Source organism: Macrotis lagotis, chromosome 1 (genome assembly GCF_037893015.1).
Source record: "Macrotis lagotis isolate mMagLag1 chromosome 1, bilby.v1.9.chrom.fasta, whole genome shotgun sequence".
In the NCBI taxonomy this organism is placed as follows: domain Eukaryota; kingdom Metazoa; phylum Chordata; class Mammalia; order Peramelemorphia; family Peramelidae; genus Macrotis; species Macrotis lagotis.
In genome coordinates, this window is record NC_133658.1 from 917,753,891 (window position 1) to 917,773,748 (window position 19,858).

Below are 19,858 nucleotides of genomic sequence, written 5' to 3' on the forward strand. Positions count from 1 at the left end.
GAAAGTAGGTAGAATCAGTCCTGAGAAGTCATGAATCTGGGAAATATCTGGGGAGTCCCCTCTCATCCCATCCTGTCTCCAAACTCAGGAGGAGACTAGAGTCAAGTCTGAGACTGTCCAGACCCTTAACAAAGTCAGTAAGGAAGGGCAAATCTTTCTGTGACAATGTGTATGCAAATTTTTAAAATTTTTATTTTGATTGATAGAATATGCCCATTATTACTGTCATGGAGTCAAAATGGATACACAATTTAATGATTTTGGATTTCATAGTTCCATAGTGAATTGATGTTACTATTTGCCTAAACAGCCTCCAACACTTGCTCTTTTCTTTTCTTCTTTGCCAGTTGCATCAGTTTGAGGCAGAATCTGATCATTTGCATTTTCCAATTATTGGAAAAAATTTTTCCCCTTGAGCTTGATTTTTTAAAATCAGTTTTTTTAAGGTTTGTGCAAGGCAAATGGAGTTAAGTGGCTTGCCCAAGGCCACACAGCTAGGTAATTATTAAGTGTCTGAGGTCAGATTTGAACTCAGGGGTGGGTGCTCTATCCACTGTGCCACCTAGCTGTTCCATAAACTCAATTTTTAAAAAAGATATTTATTTTCTCTCCCTCTGATTTGCCCCCCGAGATGAAAAGGAAAAATGATCCAAAACTTCTGTATCAAATAAAAAGTGAAACTAAATTCCCCAGTTATCTATGCCCCCAAGTGCCTTCCTCAATCTATAGAGTCCATCAGCTCTAGTTTCTTAAGTCCTTTGAGTGGTCTGTGTTTACACTGTTACTGCTGAATGATTTATTCTGCTAATTTTCTTCAAATGAGTTTATATGAATTTTCATAGGTTTCTCCATCTTATAACTTTCAAAATTTCTTATTGTAACATTATATTCCATTCCATTACTAAGTCATAATTTTTTCAGTCATTAGAGTAACCAAAGGGAACTTTCTTAACTTCCAACATTTTGCTACAGCAATGGGACCACTAAAAAATATTTTTGAACACTTGGGTCCTTCTCTTTTTCCTTTGATCTTACTCTCACATAGGTCACATGCTCCTTGGCTGAAGGAGTATGAACTGATCAAAAGCTTTTGGGGTACAGCTCCAAATTGTTTCAGAGAAAGACCTGGGCCAGTTCAGTGCTTCACTAACAGTGTCAAGGTTGTCCAACGCTCCTCAGGCCTGCCAACATTTGTGATTTTTATTTTCTAGTCATCTTTGCCAATCTGAGATTCTTATTGTTAATGACTTGGATTAATGATTACAAATGTGAGGCTTTTTAAAAAAATATGCTTGAATTTCTTCCTTGGAAAAAAGTAAAGAAATACAAACTATCCATCTTCCTATAAAAGAAAGCATTAATAATTAGAGAAATGCAAAGGAAAACACTCTGAGGATCTTATACCATCACATTGACTAGCCCAGAATGTAAAGGGAAATGGAAAATGTTGGATGGGATGTGGGAAAGATAGGGAAATTAATCCAATGGACTGTTCTATTATTCTGGAAAATAATCTGGGACTCTGTCCAAAGGCTATCCAACCTGTGTGTCTTCTGACTCAGAAATACCACTATAGGTCAGTATGCCAAAGAGAGTGAAGAAAGAGAAGGACCTGTGGAGTCCTGGATGTCCCAGACAAGAAGAAGATGCACATGCAAGGGGAGAAATGCAAGCAGACCAGGAGGTTGTGTTCAGAAGGAGAAAGATCTGGCTCCCAGAGCAGGGAGGCAAAGAGGGAGGGAGGTGGCGGAGGGATGGAGGCTGCGCTTTCAAAGAAAACCAGTCTAATTGGGAGTGAGCTAGGTGGAATCTGAGCCTTGAGGGGGTGGAGTTTCGAGGTCTGGGAGGAGTCAGGAGGGGCAGCCTGCTATTTCTAGTGGCCAAATCATTCCACGTGATGGGGGGGCAGGGCTCAGGGCGGAAAGGAATCAGGGATTGAGGTCTGGGCTCCAGGAGCCTTAGGAAGAAAGGGAAGTTTCTGGGATCCCAGTTGGATGGGCCAGGATGGGGTTTATGGGACTGGAAATCCCCTTCCAGAGTGGATTGATTGGAAGCATGAGCCTTTGGAGCTAAGATCAAGCTGCCTTCTTCCTTTGGCCCTGGGATCACTGTCTTCTGCCTTGCAGGAGCCTGCTCTGTGCTTGCATGTCCAAGGTAGGTCTGAGCCAGAAGTCAGTGCTGAGTTTCCTTGCTGTTGCCCCACTTTTCCTATGGGTTTCATCCTCGCTGTCTGACCTCATGCCCATTGTTCTTTAGGGCCCTTCCCTGGAGCCCTCCTGCCCCCTCCCAAACCTGGCTCCCCAGCTGACTCTCTTTGCCTCCCAAACTTCCTAGGGTGCCATCCCCAGTTAACATTGGATTCCAGTTGCCCAACCTCCCCCTCAGTCTTCAGTCTCCCCCTCAGGACCCACCTAGTTTATCTCCTTGCCCCCAGCACCTGTTTAGAGATTCAGTTCTGTACCCAACCACCCTGGCTCCTAGGAAGGACCCAGAAGTCCTGCTTCCATGCCCCTGTACATCCCTCCTCCTGCCTGACCTCTGATAACTGGACTGTGATTCTTGGGATGGCTCCCTATCAGATTCTAGGGACCCAGAGAAGCTACCTCCAAGCTAAGATCTAAAGAGGGTGTCAGGAGTCCTCCCCATCTCCATGTAAAAACCCAGGAGGCAGTCATGCTGCTTTCCCAGCCTTTGCTGCCTTCCTGGCACCCTTTTGTCCCTGAGATATCTCCTCCCCCAGCTTTCTTACACTGTCCCACTGTTGAAGGAGAACTATTTGCTAGACTTATTATCTGTCTGGGTTTGACATTTTTGTGGGCCTCTGGCTCCTTCTCCAAGGTTCAGTTTAATTCACTTCTCAAATGTAAATTCACCAAGATAAAAGAGATCCCTTTCAGCCCCTTCCCCCTACCCCTCCTCCACCTGTCAGGCCTTCTAAGGTCCTTTCTAAGACTGACTCCCATCACTTCCAGGTAGGTCACTCCTTGACCCCCCCCCCCCCCCAGACTCCTCCCTGCACAGGAGATGGGTTAGGCTCCTTCTAAAGCTTTGGCCAACTCCCTCCTCCCAATTGAATACAGGTCTATCCAAGCCCAATCTTTGTCCCTTGGCTCTTTCTTTTCTCCAGGCTAGAGCCATGTGATCCCAGGTTCTTGCTGTTGGACTCTTGTGGTCCCAGTTGCTTGAAGCTGGATCCAAGATGATCTAAGCTCAGTCACCATCTTGTGGCTGTTTCCCTTGTTTCCCTTTCTTCGCTGTACTTGCTATTAACCCCCAACCCAGCCGGTAGCAGTCTATTCTTTGCTAAACTGACTGTCTTCTAAAAAATCAATTGCTGTCTCTTGTTCAAGAACTTAACCTGGGTAATAATCTGAGCTTTTTTATAACCATCTGGGAGCTGCAGGACCCCCCCCCCCCCCCCCCCCCCCCCGCCATCCCTGGTGAGTATAGCCTGTTCACAATAACCTGCAAGGCCTTTTCTTTCCTTCCAGAATCTGAGAGTCTGGTGATTTTATCACCCAAACAAAATCTCCCTAGGATCTCCCCACGTCAGCTACTCTGGCAGCTCAGTCTCCCAAACCCTTCCTTACCCTGACTTCCTGCTTCCTTGCCCCTACTTTATTCAGAGCCCTCTGGCCCCTGCCAGGTAGCTGAACCCTAGAGTGGATTCTGTCTGATACCTCAGGCTTGCCCTGGTCATTACTTGAAGCCCCATCCCAGAGTCTTTTTTTCTTTTTTTCTTTTAGCAAGGCAAATGGGGTTAAGTGACTTGCCCAAGGCCACACAGCTAGGTAATTATTAAGTGTCTGAAGTTGGATTTGAACTCAGGTACTCCCGACTCCAGGGCTGGTACTATATCCACTGTGCCACCTAGCCACCCCTAGAGTCTATCCATAAATCTTCTTTAGCTACCATCTCTCCTGGAGTGTGAGGGTGGGGTGGAGTATTAGGGAAAATAGGGGAAAAGAGAGAAAGAGAAAAACAGAGATAGAGTGACAAAAAGAGAGAGTTTGGGAGAGAAATGACAGGGAAAGCAGCAAATGCAGACTATCATTGAGAGGAGCGGATGGAGAGTTCTGATTCAGGGGATATTGAAACTCTGACTGGTCTCAACCTATCTTGGATCTCAAAGCTCTATCTGACTCCTGTGGCTCTGTAGAAGTATGGGACAGAAAAGAAGGAGGAAGGGAAGGAGAGAAGTAGTTTTCCTGTTCAGACAATCTTCATTTTGAATCCTGACCCTACCTTCTGCTTTTCTTCTTCTGTAGGTTAAGGACTCTTCCCTAAGGGAAGGCCCATGGCCAGGGTCTTTGTAACTCCTGTGGGACCTTACTCTCTCTAAAACTCCCTGTAGGTCAGCCTGCTAACTAGGAAGAGAAGGAAAAACATCTCCATATCTGGCGTCCTTCTCCATCAGCAGCATAGTCTGAGGACCAAGATCTGGCCTAAGAAGGGGGCCTGGAACCAGAGGGAATGGCCCCTGGAAGCTGCCGACCCCCACCCCAGGTAAATATTCTCTGTTCACAGACTTGACCTGCATCAGTCAATGATGCCATCTCCATAGACACAAGAAGACTGTCCATGAGGCTGGCAATATTTCTTTTTTAAAAATTTTATTTATTTAAGGCAATAGGGTTAAGTGACTTTCCCAAGGTTACATAGCTAGGCAATTATTAAGTGTCTGAGGCTGGATTTGAATTCAGGCCCTTCTGACTTCAGGGCTGGTGTTCTATCCACTGAACCACCTAGCTGCCCCAACTGGCAATCTTTCTTCCCTATAGCATGACTCCTTACAAAAATCAGCATGAAACTGAATACAATAATAACAGCACTGCCTTACTTTCTTCTTCTGTTTTTTGAATTGATTCTTGATTCTTGGGCATCTTGACTACTAACTTCCCTGGTTCTGCTTCCTCTATGTGTCCTTTAGATTCTCCTTCACTGAAAGGTCAGCCCCCTCAGTCATTAGTCACTATTCCATCAGCCTCATGGCTTTGCCCTCTTCTTGCCGGTCTGGCCACCTCCCCTCACACACAGGTTCTCCCCTCTTTTCTGTTTCCTATGACCAAGGTCTCCTTTGAAGGAAGTACAGGTCAAGGAAACCCCTTTAATCTTGAACCTTGTCTGGACAGGCCTGGAGAAAAACAGCCCTGAAGGCTTTCCCAGCCATTTTCCTTGAGAGTGTTGTTCTCAGAGCTGAGATTGTCTTCCTGGTTCTGCTCATGCCCTTCTGCCTCAGTTCCCACAAGTCTTCCCAGGTCTCTCTGAGTCCCTCCCCTTTATCTTTTCTTAGATTAAATAAATAAGCACTGAGAAAATGGCCCACCTGGACCAGGCCCTGTTCAAACCTCCTTTGAATACAAAATTCCTGTCCTCAAGGAGTTCCTAGTCTAATGGGGAGACATCATGTCAGCTCTACAGAATAACTGGGAGGCACCCTGAGAGAAAAAGCTCTAGCAGAAAGGCTCTCAGAAAGTGGGATTATAGCAGAGATGGGAAGGAAGCCAGGAGGCCCAGGTAAGGAGGAGGTGGCATTCCAAGGATGCGAAACAGTGGATCTTGATAAAGGATCAGCCAGGAGGCCAGAGTCCCTGGGTGAGAGAGGAGGAAGAGTGGAGTAAAGTAAGAAGACTGACTGAAAAGGGGCTTGGGCTGGTTATGGGATGTCAACTACCTGCCAAGAGCTTGACAAATCTTGTCTCATTTAGTCGTGTTGGGAGAATTGTCAGGGTCCTTGGTAGAGATGGCCAGAAAAAGGCAGCCAGACAGGTACCCGGCCCTTTCTGATCCACTCGAGGGTAATCCAATCCATCAATGGAGGATGGACAGGAGTGTCTTTTTATTCCATAGTTGACACTGCTACTTATCTTTGTTTCTACATAGAAAAATACATATATTTATTCACATACATGTGTGTGTGTTAATGTGTGGGCAGATGACTGTCCCAGAGAATAATAGCTTTTTCTATTTTCTTTTTTTCATACATATACATATATGTGAATATATGTTTACATATAATATATATATATATATATATAATTTATAAATCACACATAGGCACTAGACCCTAGGCTAAACCATTTACCATTAATATTTGATTAAATCCTCATGACCACTCTATTTTAAGTAAGCTAAGTAAAAATAAACTGATTGGTAAACTGAGACAACAGTTTTTTGCAAAGGAAAATATTTGCACTAGATCAAAGACAGTTATATCTTCTTTATCTGTTAGTTGATTAGCACATATTAATCTCTTACTATTTCCTTTCCCTGATGGGATGAAGAGGAGGGCATGAATAGTTTCTTTTGTAATTAGGGGAAGGAAAGTCCTCAAAGAGACTTTCTGTACCAGTCAAAGAGATATTGGTCTGACTCCTGTTTTTCCATTTTTTAAAGACTTAAGTTGGTTAGTGAGTTCTCTTTCAATTATTATTGGTCCTTAGGGATAATAGTTTTTTCTTCTTCTTGAAATTATTTTTCCATGGGTCTTCAGGATTAATTGCTTGAGTATCATTCATTACTGTTGGCCTGACTTTCTCCTACAAGACTTGATATCCCCAGGATCATACTTATCTTTTCTCTGAATGAGTCCTTGGAAACCCGCCTCCTTCAATCTAGAGTTCACATCAGTCTATTCCCAAATGTCTCTTCCTCTATGTCTCATTCCGGGAGGGGTTGGTCACTTACCTCCAAGGGTCTCATCATTTCTATTCTACAATCTAGTTCCTTCCTGTTATCGCCAACTAGTTTCAGAGTACAATTTCCCTTTTTTGGTTCTTGAATGTTTTGAAGGATGAAATTATCGTGAGGACTAGACAAGATATTATCTACTTTTATTTTGAAACACACACACACACACACACACACACACACACACACACACACAGACTGCGAGCTCCAGCCAATGCTTTCATAATTGAGATTTTTCATCACTATTACAGTTGTTGAAGGTTGAGCAGTGACTAGAGCATCAGGTCTGGGCTCAGGCAGACTCACCTTCCTGACTTCAGATCTGGTCTTGGTCTCAGTCACTTATTAGTTGTGTATCCTGTGTAGGTCACTTAACCTTGTTTGCCTCAGTTTCCACATCTGCAAATGAGCTGGAGAAGGAAATGGTAAACCTCTCCAGTATCTCTGCCAAGAAAACCTTAAATGGGGTCACAGAGACTGAAAAATGACTGAACAAAGATTACTATTGACTGCTATTTCTGTGCAAGCCTTACTGACCCATTTCCTTGGAAAACCAGAAGCTGCTTCCTTCTTGGAAGGCATATCTGGTTCTCGTCACATGAATGTTTTCATCCTTTGCCCAGTTAAAGCCAACTTGTTAGGAGGAATCAGAAAAATGGGTTTTGGGGAGTCTAAAGAATGGCACATTCCACCAGATCTTGACGAGAAGTTGTGCTATGAACAATTCAGCAATGCCATTTATATATTACATGAGAAGAGGAAAAACTGTTGGCTCCACATTGTATTGTGGCCAAAGGGTAAAAGGAGAACTTGTTGGTATTTGATCACAGAAGAAAGCTAAGTCATGGGACCTTGTTAGTAGAGCTAGTGGCACTAAATGCAAGGGGAGTCCTTGTCAGGTTTAGATGGTTCTTGTCCTTTGTTATCAAAATGACATCATCATGTTACAGACAAACTAGAGTGTATCTGACTGTGGCTGATCAGACCAATATGAGCTCGGGTCGAATATAAATAGTCCATGTGAACACCTGGGGTGGGGACTCGAAACTTAAGTTACATTTCCTTTGAGCTACTTCCTTTCTTCTCATAGAAGGCAGCACCCTCACTGATCAGGGTATACCATGTTGGGTAGTCCTGTGCCAGTGTCTCCCATGCTGCATAGTCAATTCTATAGATATAGATATGGATATATATATATATATATATATATATATATATATATATATATATATATATATATATATATAGATATATATAGATATATATACATATATGTAGACCATTAACAAATGCAAAGGATCATAAAGCAAAGACTTGGGATGTTTTCACTATGACACATGCTCAGAGCCAGTTCACATCCTTAATATAATAATTTTCTTATTTTTTCCTTTGGTCATATTTTAGTTCTGTGCAATTTTTCAGACTCACACTCTGCCTTTTTTTTTTTTTTTTTGCAAGGCAGTGGGGTTAAGTGACTTGCCCATTGTCACACAGCTAGGTAATTTTTAAGTGTCTAGGGCCATATTTGAACTCAGGGCCTCCTTACTACAGGCTCTATTCACTGCTGCCAAATAGCTGCGCCACATACACCCTTTTTTAAAGTGGGTTTTCAAGGGGGCAGCTAGGTGGCGTAGTGGATAAAGCACCGGCCTTGGAGTCAGGAGTACCTGGGTTCAAATCCGGTCTCAGACACTTAATAATGACCTAGCTGTGTGGCCTTGGGCAAGCCACTTAACCCCCATTTACCTTGCAAAAACCTTAAAAAAAATAAAGTGGGTTTTCTTGGCAATGTCTTGGAGTTGTTGCCATTTCCTTCTTTAACTCATTTTTCAGCTGAGGAAACTGAAACAAACTGCATTGAGGGACTTACCTAGGGTCAAATAACTAGAAAGTATCTGGGGCCAAATGTGAACTTAAATCTTCATGATTCCAAGCCCAGGGTTTGGTCCATTGTACTCCTTATAATAATGATGATGATGATGATGATGATAATAATAATTATTATTATAGCTCATTTTCTTTGCCTGAAAACAGTCTCATATGCCTCAGATCAGTCCAGATTTGGATTAACATTTTTAATAGTTTGTTTTCATCTAAATGAGACTTTATTGCAGTCACCTATGAAATTAACTTGATCTTTTATTTTCCTCACTCTCTTTTCATTTATCACAGGTTATTTTACTTGCCAGAATAACATCTCATCAAATCTTGATGGAATTTTCTTTCAAATGTATGGGCTATAATGTCAGTTCTGATGAGGAAGAAATTTCAAATCAGCTTCCTTTGTCTTCCAGAGACCATCATATATATCCTGATGGAACATATAATTTCTCTGGTGCTCTAGGGAGAAGCAATTTCCAGTAACACATTTCTCAATTTCATTCCAATTACAAATAAAAATCCTTAGTCTCAATATTCCATTGAGTTTTTCCACATGATGGTTCTCACACTCATGAAGTGTATTACCTTTGGAACAATTCCATCTCTGTATTTGTTTCCTACTATGAATTGATGAGAGTTGGATGTGATGACTTCTGAGGCTTCAGCCCTAATATCTATTGTTTTTGATGGTTTAGAGATTGGTGTCTTTCAAGGATGTGGTTGTGGACTTCACCCCAGAGGAGTGGAGCCTCTTGGACCATTCTCAGAAAACACTGTACAAGGAGGTCATGGTGGAGACTGCCAGGAACTTTCTTTCTCTTGGTAAGGACACTTCCCCTGGTACATCTGGATCCAAAGATCACAGCAATGTTGAAAAATCTCAGAGTTGGAAATCGTCTCAGAGATTGTATCTGGTCTGATCTCTTCTTGAACATCAATTCTCTCTGCCAGATCTCGAAAAAGACTACTGAGGCAGCTTTTCCATAGAGATGGGCAATGAAGATCTCCCCCTCTCTTCCCAAATATCCCTTTCCTCTTTTGGTTGGGGCTGGTCTAAGAAATATTTTTCTTATTAATATGCCTAAAATTGTAGCTCCCTGCTCCTAATCTTTCTCTCAGAAGCCTAGAACGCAAATGTATCTCTGTTCTTCATTTATATCTCCCCAGAATTTCAGCAGAAATGGTGGGCAAGGAAAGGGAGGCAATAATCATGTATACATACCCACTCTATGTGAAGTTCCATGCTCAGAACATTCTTTATTAATATTATCTCATGTTATTCTCATGGCAAGCCTGTGAGCTAGAGCATGGTACTAAGTTCATTTTTACAGTTGAGGAAACTGAAGCAAACAATTTATCTGACTCTTGTCTGGGGTACTTTACTAATGAGTGTCTGAAACCCCATTTGAACTTATCTTCCTGAAACCAGACCCCAGGCTCTCTCCACTGCACTACCAGATGCCCCTCAAGAGCTGGATAATGGAATCTATGGAATCAGCCCTTCTGTGAAGGAAACCAAGAAAACAGAATTTTCTGTTTCCAATGAAGTTTCCAAATGATCTTCCCATCCCCCACCTATGCTCTCAACAATTAAAGTTGAAACTATCCTTGAGGATTCATGAAAACCATCCTGACCCTTCCAGCATGTCCCTTTTCCTACCCAGAACTAAATTAAAAATATCTCTTCATTCTCATCTTTTCTTTATTTCCACGCCTAGGCTTTCCAGTTCCCAGAGAAGATTTGATCTCCCATTTTGAGCAAGGGAAAGTACCATGGATGCTGGAGCGAGAAGACCCCAGAACGTATCCAGGTGAGGAAGGGAAAGCAGGTCTGTGAGGGTTGTTATCACAAGAGGGAGAAATGTGACCCTTGTGAACGGAGTGTTAGACTTGGCTACTAGAAGATCTGACTTACAATCTTTGCTAGACTCTTCTTAGAAGTGGGATCTTGATAAGTCACTGATCCTCTGAATCTCAGTTTTGCCATCTGTGAAATGAAGGGGTTGGATGCCATGGCCTGTTCCTTCTCTTCCTGTGAAATCCATTGTTTGGAACTTTGGATCATGAACTCTCTTGAAGCGGTCCAGAAAGGACCCAGGCTCTAATGGAAACTCTTTCCCAGATTCTCTTTAAGCCTACAAATTTTATTAAGGTCCTACTCTGTCCCAGAATTCTCACATTTACAGAATGGCTAGGGCTATCTGCTCTCAAGGTGCTCATAGACTAGTGGGGAAGACAACATGGACAGAACAGTGCAAAACATGCTATTTAGAGGATTAAGTATAGCTCGTCAAGGGAGGGAAAGCTCTTAGGTTAAGAGAATTGGAAGAGGCTTCTTGTAGAGCTGGGGCTTCAGAGAAGCCAGGGGGAGTTGGATAGCCATGAGGAGCAGATAGGGAAAACTCATGGAGACTGGAGATGGTTTGTCCTGTTCAAGGAGCACAAAGGAGGCCTTTGCTACTAGATTATAGCATATGTGGAGGTGGGGAGTAAGGGTGAAACAAGATTGGAGAGGGAGGAGAGGGGCAGGAGACGCAGGGCTCTCAGAGCCCAACAGAAGACTTTCTTTTTTTTAAAGTTTTTGCAAGGCAATGGGGTTGGGATTTGCCCAAATTAGGTAATTATTAAGTGTCAGAGGCTGGATTTGAACTCAGGTCCTCCTGACTACAGGGCCAGTGCTGTATCCACTGTGCCACCTAGCTGCCCCACAACAGAGGACTTTCTATTTGATCCTGGTGCTAAGGGAGCCACTGGAGATTATTGAGTAGGCTCTGATGGTAAGAGGGCAACTTTGGAAGATGAATTTGACAGCTGGATAGAGGATTGATTGACCTACAGAGAGACATGAGGCAGTGAGATCAAACAACTGGTTTTTACAATACATCAGTTATGAGGAATTGGCTGTGTTGAGAGAAGGAGTCTATGAGAGATGCTACAAAACATGAATCAATAGAACTTTGCAAAGGACTGAAGATGGAGATGGGGGGAGCATGGTCTGAGTGTGTGAGAGATGATAAGAATGGATGACATCTCTTTTATGAGTCTGTACAGTTGGGAGGGTGAGCTGAATTGTTTTCCAAAAGTAGAAGGTGAGATGTTTTGGAGTGAGATAATGATTTCAGTTTTGAACATGGTAGGGGGAGAATCCAAAAATCAAAGAGTTAGCAAAACCTATCATGGAAAAGAGGATGAGTGATGATGTCAAATGCTGCAGAAGGATCAGGAAGCATGAGCCTGGAGAAAAAGGTCTTTTGATTTAGCACTATGAAACTCATTGCTAGAGAAGAGATTCTTTGATAATGATGTTGAGAGCCTCCTCCTACAAAGAAGTTTTGTAGGAAGGAAGAGTTAAGGACTTGGAGATGCCAAGAGTAGATGGCCATCTCTAGATTTTTAGCCATGAAAATGAACATAGAGTTAGGACAATACCTAAGGATGGATGGATGAAGAGAATGTTCTTTCAATATTCAGATTTTTTCAGTGAAATAATTGGCCAAGTTCTCAGCTGAGAGGGTGGATGAAGACAAGCAAGTCATATGTTAAGGTTAGGGAGAATGCAAAATTTTGGAAAAGTTGCCATGATGAGTGGAATAAGGAGATGTCAAAGGATTGTCCTGCCTTAGAGTAGAACTGGGGGTAGCTAGGTGGCACAGTGGATAGAGCACCAGCCCTGGATCCAGGAGGACTTGAGTTCAAATCCAGCCTCTTATACTTATTACCTGTGTGACCTTGGGTAAGCCACTTAACCCCACTCCCTTGCAAAAACCAAAAAAATAAAATAAAATAAATAGAATAGAGCTGGATAACCTGATTTCATGATTTTCTTTCCATTCAGCAACAGGTGAGTAGACATAAAAACCAGTGTCTTATCCAGAATTCTTTCAAAGTTGAGGTTCACAGAAGACATCAACCCAAGTTCCTACCCTGATCTTTTTGGTCCAGTCTTTGTCTACACTCTTGGAGGTTCACTGACCAGATCTATGTAGCTAACTGGCACCATCGATTTAGGGAGACTTAGAGGCAGAGGCTCCCAGGTGTCCCATAGCAGGAGACCCTCCTACAGGCTTTGTGATCTCCAGTCCGAAATCAGAATTTAAGCCAGATCCTACACTTGACCATCACAGAGAGACTGGGATGCAGGGACTAAGGTAGAAGTGAGGGCCTTGTTTGGGCCCAGGCAGATAATTAAATGATAAATATATTTGAAGATCAATTTCAAATATTGCGTTAGGCTTTGTAGTTTTTAAACCATGTTCATTTATACAAAAGAACATTTGTAAGAAAATAAATCTGGTCAGATATAACTTTCTTCATTCTGCCACTGGCACACTCACACAGTCTTCTGAGTGACTGACCAATGTTGGTTATCAAGTCCTTCAAACATCTACCTGCTAGACTGAAGAGAAGTAACATAAATGGAAGATAAATTCAAATCTAAGAATAGCTTTATATGGATTTTTCCCACACAATTGATATTTTATTTATTTTTTCAATTACATGTTATGAAAGTTTTTCAACATTCTTTCATATGCATATATATATTTATAAATTACATAATTTCCTTCCACCTTTCCCTTCCTGCCTCAATGGTGCAAAATAGCCTTGTGAACAATGTACACATACATTTATATTTAACATGTTTACAGATTAATCATTTTCTGTATGAGGAATTAGGACTAAAGGAAAAGAAAGAAAAACAATAAGATAGGAAAGAAAAACACAGGAGAAATTTTAAAAAATGAAAATTTTAAAACATTCTATAGATTTTTTCTTCTGCTTGTTTTGCTTTTCTTCCTCTGAATGTGACTAGCACTGTCCATAACAGGTCTCCCTGGGTTGTCCTAGGTCTCTGAACTGCTGAGAAGGGCATCATCCATCAAAGTTGATCAACTCACAATACTGTTGTTAATGTGTACAATGTTCTCTTGGTTCTCCTTTCATTCTACATCAGTTTCTATAATTCATTTCATGCTTCTCTAGAGTCTGACCATTTATGGTTTCTTAAACAATATTACTCCATAACATTCATATACTATAACTTGTTCAGCCATTCCCCAATTGATGGGCATCCACTCAATTTCCAATTTATAAAAACTTTTGTGTAGAAAAGTTGGGATCGTCCATGATAATTTCCAGATGGCTTGTAATGCACTCATGGTTTCCAAAGAGTTCTACCATCTGGACAAATATTTGTAATTTGAAGATCTAGTGATGCCTCTGCTGATGCGATGTGCTTACAAGGGAATCTGGAAATGAGGGAAATACTCTAGTGTAGTGACAGAAAGCAAATCATCATTCATGTCTATGGATGACTATCCCTAAGAATTGATTTCCACTTGAATTTCAAACCTTTCTGTCTATTAGGGAAGAATTTGATGGCAGGTTGAGAAATCAATGTTGCACTTAATAAGACGTGGTCACAATTTGATGTAACCATTGCCTGTAGTTGAAAAGCACTGGATACTTGCTTATGAGAGTTTGGAATCACTGAAAAAAAGGAAACTATTGTACTTGAAGCATGTATATGCTTGTTTCAGAAGAAAATGTGTATTTACATATATATATTTTATTTTTGTTTAAAAATATTTTTAGCAAATTAGGGCAATTATTTTCTGTTCAGTGTTCTGGTAAAGAATTTTTTTTTGCTTTTTTCTTTTTGAAAAGCAATTGGGTTAGGTGACTTGCCCAGAGTCATACAGCTAGGTAGTTATTAAGTATCTGAGGCCAGATTTTAACTCAGTTCCCTCCTCACTCCAGGGTCAGTGCTCTATTCGCTGCACCACCTAGCTGCCCCCCCCAAAAAAAGCAAAGAATTTTTTAGCTCACACCCCTTGTGAATGTCTAGGGGTTTCTTCAATCACAAAATAAGAATGGTTGCTATGTATCTGATAGTAAAGCACAGTATTCACTTCCTGAGAACTGTCATTTTCTGACAGAAGAATAATAAACTTGACCTCAGATACTTAATACTTATTTTACAGTGTGACCTTGAGCAAGTCTCTTAATCCCATTGCCTTGCCAAAAAAGAATAATAGACTCAAGATCTAGTATGAAACAATATTTTTGACACTGGAAATAGATGGACTTTTATTACAAAGTTTTGGTTTAGTTTAATTACAGAGTAGAAACATTGCAAGATGTGTTTTGAAAAGTATATAAATAATGTCTACCCTTAAATTTGATGGACTCAAACTCAATACAGTATGTTTCAGGTGCATACATATCCCAGGGTTGGCAATCATTATATGATCTTAGACTCGAGAAGAGAAAATGGAAGGAAAAAAGGAATCAGAAGCAATATTAAACTATGTTTGTAGACAAGATAGGCCTTCCCATTAAATACTAATTTTAAGTGCCACAAATGGCACATCTGTCATGATAAAAATCTGGTATTAAAAAAATCTTGAGTCATAAAGGTCATTGAACAATCAAGGCTAGCAATTGCCAATAAATAGATTCCCAGCTTCTCAGGATCCATTTGACAGTCAGAGCAGCTCACCAGAGCAGTGTCTATACCTATGACTGATCTGCCTACCCCAACTTTATGCACTTTGTCTGAATATGGAGAATACTGGACACATTAGGAAAATGAACATTCAAGTCAGGCTGCAGACACTTAGGAATGATGTATCTATCTGAACCTCAGGCAATGATCTAAGACTTATCTACTTAAGGAAGTCAGTGGGAATCCCCCTAAATATACTGAAACAACCAGTCAAAGAAAAGGATCTAGAGATATATAGAATCATTAAGAAGGAAAGTAATCTCCAGAAGCCTGGGCTCGAATTGAGTGTTTAGATGTTTATTAATGGGTCCTGATAGTTGGTAACTATAGCCTTCTATTCCAGTGCAAGATATTGGTTCAGTCTCTGTAGTCAGGGAACTTTAAGTGATATCTTTCCCAAAGAAACTATTTTTCCAAAAGCTAAGTACAAAACAATAGTCACCATTTTTATTCATCACAATCAAAAATTTACTATGGGGGTGGCTAGGTGGTGCAGTGGATAGAGCACTGGCCCTGGAGTCAGGAGTGCTTGAGTTCAAATCCAGCCTCAGACACTTAATAATTACCTATCTGTGTGGCCTTGGGCAAGCCACTTAACCCCATTTGCCTTGAAAAAAAAAAACCTAAAAGAAATTCACTATGGAATGCACTAAGTATAGCACTAAAAGTCCAACCAAATTTGTATTTCAAAAATATCTTCATTCAATTTAATTTTGTCAGTGTATTTCTCATACTTTTCATTTGGGAATAACTCATAAAATGATATTAGAGACATGACAAATATACCAGGTCTATTGGACTCTTGCTTAAACTCCTGCCTATGCAATGATTTGTACATATACTTACAAATTTTAAAAAGTAAATATGTAATAATAAAATAATTTTTTAAAAATAGTATGAAATGAGGAAAAGATATCTGATTCCATGGACAGAATATGCCCAGTCACAGGATTTGATTGCTAGTGTCAGCTGCAGTGATGTTGGATAGGTCCCTTAAGCATTCTGAATCATGGCCTGAGTTGTGAATGTAATGAGAACGCAGGGCCTGTGTTTCACATTTATCATAAGGATTCAGTGGAATTGTATGTGTGGCACTTTGTACATTTAATCAGCCCAGAGATGGGAACTAATGAAATTTTCAAATGATTTAATTTATCTACATATATTAGAAAACACTCTTCTCTTTCCCTAGGAAAATGGATAATAAAAAAGTTAACTTTATGTCAGTATGTTTTTGTGTCCACATATAGGCATATGTGAGTATTTACACATACAACACACATTTGCTTTTTATTTCCTTCAGATGGAGTGATGAGGCTTGAAGTGAGGAGGCCTATTGCCAAGCTGAGCATTCCTGTAGAACAATCATGTCAACAGAAATTCATGAATGATGGTCACCCCAACCTGAGTTTGAGGGAAAGCTGTGACTCTGCTATCAAGATAGAGGAAAAACAAAAGAATCATTGTGAATTTGATAAAGATGGAAAGAGTTTCAGACAAAATTCAATTGTAATTCATTGTAAGAAAATGACCTCAGGGAATAGCTGTTCTCAGGAAAGTAAAGGTAGGGAATGCTTAGAACTGGCTGAGTCTCATGAGAAGCCTCCTGAAGTACGAACTTATCAATGTAATCAATGTGAAATGACCTTCAGCTTGAATTCAGATTTAATTAGACATCAGAAAAGTCATACTGGAGAAATGCTTGATGTATGTAATGGAAGCAATAAGACCCATAATTCAGAGCTCACTGAAAATGAGAAAATTCAAAATGGAAAAAATGATTTTGGATGTAATGAATGTGGTAAAGTCTTTAAGCAACAGTCATCTCTTATTCACCACCAGAAACTGCATGCTACTGAAAAGCTACATAAATGTGGGCAGTGTGGCAAGATCTTCAGCCAACAGTCATCCCTTATTTCCCACCAGAGAATTCACACTAGAGAGAAATCTCATGAATGTCCAGAATGTGGTAAAAGTTTCACTGAAAACTCTTCACTTATTGTACATCAGAGAATTCACACTGGAGAGAAACCTTATGAATGTAGTCAATGTGGAAAGGCTTTTAGCTGCAGTTCTAATCTTAGTAAACATAAGAGAATCCACACTGGAGAGAAACCTTATGAATGCACAGAATGTGGAAAGGCTTTCAGATGCAGTTCTAGTCTTGGGAAACATCAGACAATTCATACTGGAGAAAAACCTTATAAATGTAATCAATGTGGAAAGACTTTTGCCAGAAGTTGCAATCTGACTGTACATCAGAAAACCCATACTGAAGAGAAACCTTATGAATGTAATCAATGTGGACAGACTTTCCGACAACACTACAAACTTTTCTTACATAAGAGAATCCACTCTGGAGAGAAACCTTATGAATGCAATCAGTGTGGAAAGACCTTCAGATGCAGTGATTTTCTTGCTATGCATCAGAGAGTTCACACTGGAGAAAAACGTTATGAGTGTAATCAATGTGGGAAAGCTTTCAGAAGAAGCTTTGGTCTTGCTATACATCAGAGAAGTCACACTGGAGAGAAGCCCTATGAATGTAATCAGTGTGGAAAGTCTTTCATATGTACTTCTAGTCTTGCTGCTCATCAGATAGTCCACACTGGAGAGAAGCCCTATGACTGTAATGAATGTGGAAAGACTTTCAGGGGCAGGTCTGGTCTTGCTAAACATCAGATAATCCATACTGGAGAAAAACCATATAAATGTTATCAATGTGGAAAGACATTTGGCAGAAGTTCCAGTCTGTCTGTACATCAGAAAATTCATACTGGAGAAAAACCTTATGAATGTCATCAATGTGGAAAGAATTTCAGATGCAGCTCCTTTCTTACTATACATCAGAGAGTCCACACTGGAGAAAAAACTTAAGAATTTATTCAGTGTGGAAAACCTTTCAGAAAGAATCTTGTTGAATCATAATGAAGATCAATTTGATGCCTTTGTGCTCGTAGATCTAGATTTGATTTTTGTCCTAAGACAAAATTCTAATCTGGTCTCATTTGAGATTTGTTCTCCTATTAGAATAATTTGGATATTTGAGCCTCATCTATAGCTTATTTAGGAAAGCAGAGAACTGGGAAAAGTTATAGCTTTTTCCTTAAGTCTTTGTGAAGTTATATTATAGGAAGTTCAGACATGGGCATGAGGACAATTCTGAAATGACTGAGTTTTTTTAGTATTTCAAAATGAAAATCAAGCAATAAATAATAGAAGCTATTCTATGTGCAATTTTTCTTATGTATATATATGTTGGGTATATATACATATATTCGTATGTATGCACACACACATTTAACTTGATTTCATGGTTCTGAATTTTAAAATACAAAATCAATATTGATGGCTTTCTTTTTTTTTAAAAGAAAGATTTTATTTATTTTGAATTTTACAATTTTCCCCCCAGTCTTGCTTCTCACCCCCCCCCAGAAGGCAGTCTGTTAGTCTTTACATTGTTTCCATGGTGTACACTGATCTAAGTTGAATGTGATGAGAGAGAAATCATACCCTTAAGGAAGAAAAATAAAGTATAAGAGATAGCAGAATTACATAAGATAATGGTTTTTTTTTTTTAAATTAAAGGTAGTAGACTTTGGTCTTGGTTTAAACTCCACAGTTCTTTCTCTGGGCACAAATGCTGTTCTCCATCGTAGATACCCCCAAATTGTGCCTGATTGTTGCACTGATGGAATGAGCAAGTCCATCAATGTTGATCATTGCCCCCATGTTGCTATTAGTGTGTACAATGTTTTTCTGGTTCTGCTCATCTCACTCAGCATTAGATCATGCAAAACCCTCCAGGCTTCCCTGAATTCCCGTCCCTCCTGGTTTCTAATAGAACAATAGTGTTCCATGACATATACATACATACATATATATATATATATATATATATATATATATATATATATATATATATATGTATATCATAGTTTGCTAAGCCATTCCCCAATTGAAGGACATTTACTTAATTTCCAATTCTTTGCCACACAAACAGGGCTGCTATGAATGTTTTTGTATAAGTGATGTTTTTACCCTTTTTCATGATCTCTTTGGGGTATAGATCCAGTGGTATTGCTGGATTAAAGGGTTTCCACATTTTTGTTGCCCTTTGGGCATAGTTCCAAATTGCTCTCCAGAAAGGTTGGATGAGTTCACAGCTCCACCAACAATGTATTAATGTCCCAGATTTCCCACATCCCTTCTGACATTGATAGTTGTCCTTTCTGGTCATATTGACCAGTCTGAGAGGTGTGAGGGGGTACCTCAGAGATGCTTTAATTTGCATTTCTTTAATAATTAGTTATTTAGAACAATTTTTCCTATGACTATGGATTGCTTTGAATTCCTCATCTGTAAATTGCTTTCTTAAAGCAGTCTTTTTGGAAATAATGACCTTTAAGGTTCATTGTTTTTTCATTTAATGTTTATTCTCATTTTGTACAAATGTTTTTTTACATTAATAAAATATTCTTGTTTAAGATTAAATGAAATACCCCCTCCCCCCATAAATATAGACTTGCTTGAGTGATAAAGTAAAGGGGAGAGAAAAATAATTAAAATTTAAAAAATAATAGTAATAATTGTAGGTATAGCCAGGTGGCACAATGGATGGAGCACCAGCCCTGGAGTCATGAGCACCCGAGCCCACATCTGGCCCTGTACACCCAACAATCACACAACCGTGTGACATGCAAGCCACCTGAACCCCACTGCCCTGCAAAAACCAAAACAAAAAAAAAAGAAAAAAAGAAGACCCAAAATAAAATCAAATAG

General features: G+C 40.0%; 1 protein-coding gene across 1 annotated transcript in view; it reads left to right on the top strand.

The window, feature by feature from the left end:
* The first annotated feature begins 1,912 nt into the window (after positions 1-1,912).
* LOC141509174 (uncharacterized) overlaps positions 1,913-19,858 on the top strand; it is a 1,085,709-nt gene continuing 1,067,763 nt past the window's right edge. The window contains 5 exon segments of the mRNA XM_074218500.1: positions 1,913-2,154; positions 4,269-4,506; positions 9,267-9,393; positions 10,290-10,382; positions 16,380-17,992. Of these exon segments, the coding sequence (XP_074074601.1) occupies positions 4,474-4,506; positions 9,267-9,393; positions 10,290-10,382; positions 16,380-17,992 (1,866 nt within the window). The 5' untranslated portion in view covers positions 1,913-2,154; positions 4,269-4,473.